The sequence below is a fragment of the Limulus polyphemus genome, unplaced genomic scaffold (genome assembly GCF_000517525.1).
Source record: "Limulus polyphemus unplaced genomic scaffold, Limulus_polyphemus-2.1.2 Scaffold6995, whole genome shotgun sequence".
NCBI lineage: Eukaryota > Metazoa > Arthropoda > Merostomata > Xiphosura > Limulidae > Limulus > Limulus polyphemus.
The window spans coordinates 1,983-3,977 of NW_013672605.1; the positions used below are offsets into that span (position 1 = coordinate 1,983).

At 31.6% G+C, this 1,995-nt stretch overlaps 1 protein-coding gene across 1 annotated transcript in view; it reads right to left on the bottom strand.

Annotated features, from left to right (window-relative positions):
- Positions 1-1,568: 1,568 nt before the first annotated feature.
- LOC106474253 (5'-AMP-activated protein kinase subunit gamma-2-like) overlaps positions 1,569-1,995 on the bottom strand; it is a 38,679-nt gene continuing 38,252 nt past the window's right edge. The window contains exon 16 of the mRNA XM_013934942.2: positions 1,569-1,644. Coding sequence (XP_013790396.2) covers positions 1,625-1,644 — 20 coding nt within the window. The 3' untranslated portion in view covers positions 1,569-1,624. The remainder of the gene's footprint in view (positions 1,645-1,995) is intronic.

A 1,995-nucleotide genomic window follows, 5' to 3' on the forward strand; every position in this document is an offset into this window, starting at 1 on the left:
ACTTCATGGTTAGGTGATGTGATGTACACATTAAATCTGATGAATATTGTTCGGTTATGACAACTCTATGGGTTGTTTGCTCAAGAAGCCAGCAACTAAAAAGGCACTGCAATAATTACTTCCAAGCACCGTAGTGATTTTCCATTGCAAAATGGTAGTCCATTTTGTGAAAATCACGTTCTCCAGGGCCTTGACAGTTCCCTGGATAAGCCACTGGCTTTGAGAAAAAACTTGTGCACTTGACTGTATGCAATTCATCCATATATACTGAGGAAGTATTCTGTACAAGCACTGAAAGTGCATTGGATGACTGATTTTATCTAAATAGGTCATTTTACATATGGTTGCTTTGATGATAACTAACAGAAGTTTATCGATTTGCGTATGACAATACAGTGTCTCAACATTCCAAAGTTGGCTGCCTTTCTGTTTAGCAAGTAACTATTAACTAAAACCATAGTTGATTTTAAGATGTAATGACATACAGATAGTAGTAGACTGAATATTAATTTTGAATAACTAAAAGTTCCTTTCAGGAAATTCATAAATCATAGTCAAAGCACTTTCGTTAACGTATGTATATGGTGAACAAAAAAAAAATTTTTTTTCATTCAAGAAATAAGATGACCTGAAAGGTAGACTTCAGTATGAATAAACATTTTATAAAAAAATTAATTTCTTTAGTATATTTCTCTTCCAGTATAGATTGTACATCATTTCTATAGTTTAGGGTAAGGAAATGTTTAGTTAATTAATATTCGCCACATGTTTCAAGTTATGAAGCAAAAGTTTAGAAGTTCAAGATCCATTGAAGAAGGTAAAGAAACACCCATTAGGAAACAGTGTTCTTTTATAATCAGATTATCAAAAACTGACCATTAGAAGGTGGTAACGTTTCACTGACTAACTCGTTTAACTTATTTACAGTTCATCTTGGCAACAAGAAGAGTTTCTATTACAAAACTCAAGTAGGAATACGTGATGAAATATTTTCTCCGTTTCAATGTTCTAAAATACAGCATCATGCTCACACTGCTCATTGGATGATACAAACAGAATTGAAGTGAAACGACTTACACTCGTTACTCTGTCACATAATGTACATACAAGTATTTAAACTTTTGAGAATCTAACAGTTAAAGGTTTAGCTTAAGTTTTGAACTTTCAAATACGTATCAGCATATACTTTTTTTTTAATGATGTTGGTCTTGTGCTCATTTAGAAACCTGAAAGTGCAGAGTTAACGAGAATAAAGTTAAATTGATGGTCATATGCAAGTATAGATAAACAAAATTATGTATTGGAATTCTATTAAGGAAAAGTCAAGTTGTAAGAGATAGTTGTGATGTTTATTAATTTTAAAGAAACTTTCATTCAAACACATCTAAAAATTCTAAGGAAAGACACAATAGAACTTATGAACACAAAATGAATGATAAAAAACACTAAATACTTGCTGGTGTACAGAGGTGTTTTTTTTTCAAAGACTTAATTTATTTAATAAAGATTAATTTTTACCACGAGTACATAAGCACAAACTTAAACAAATAATAAAACATTGCATTTAATCATTTCTCGAGAATATTTACTCAGTGTAACTTCCGTGGGATGGGTATTCTTCCTTTTACAACTTTGTTTTCTCACCTGTGAAAATAAAATTAAACATGAATAAAAAAGCTTGCACATTATTTCTTTAAAATTTAGTGTAATCCTTAAAAACACTAATTATTATAAAGAAAATGTCATCTCCCACGTTTCAGTTGGTCAAGAAATGTCATCTCCCACGTTTCAGTTGGTCAAGAAATGTCATCTCCCACGTTTCAGTTGGTCAAGAAATGTCATCTCCCACGTTTCAGTTGGTCAAGAAATGTCATCTCCCACGTTTCAGTTGGTCAAGAAATGTCATCTCCCACGTTTCAGTTGGTCAAGAAATGTTATTTCCTATGTTTTAGTTAGTGACAGGAATTTATAAGAGTTTAGATCTGTAATTGTGAC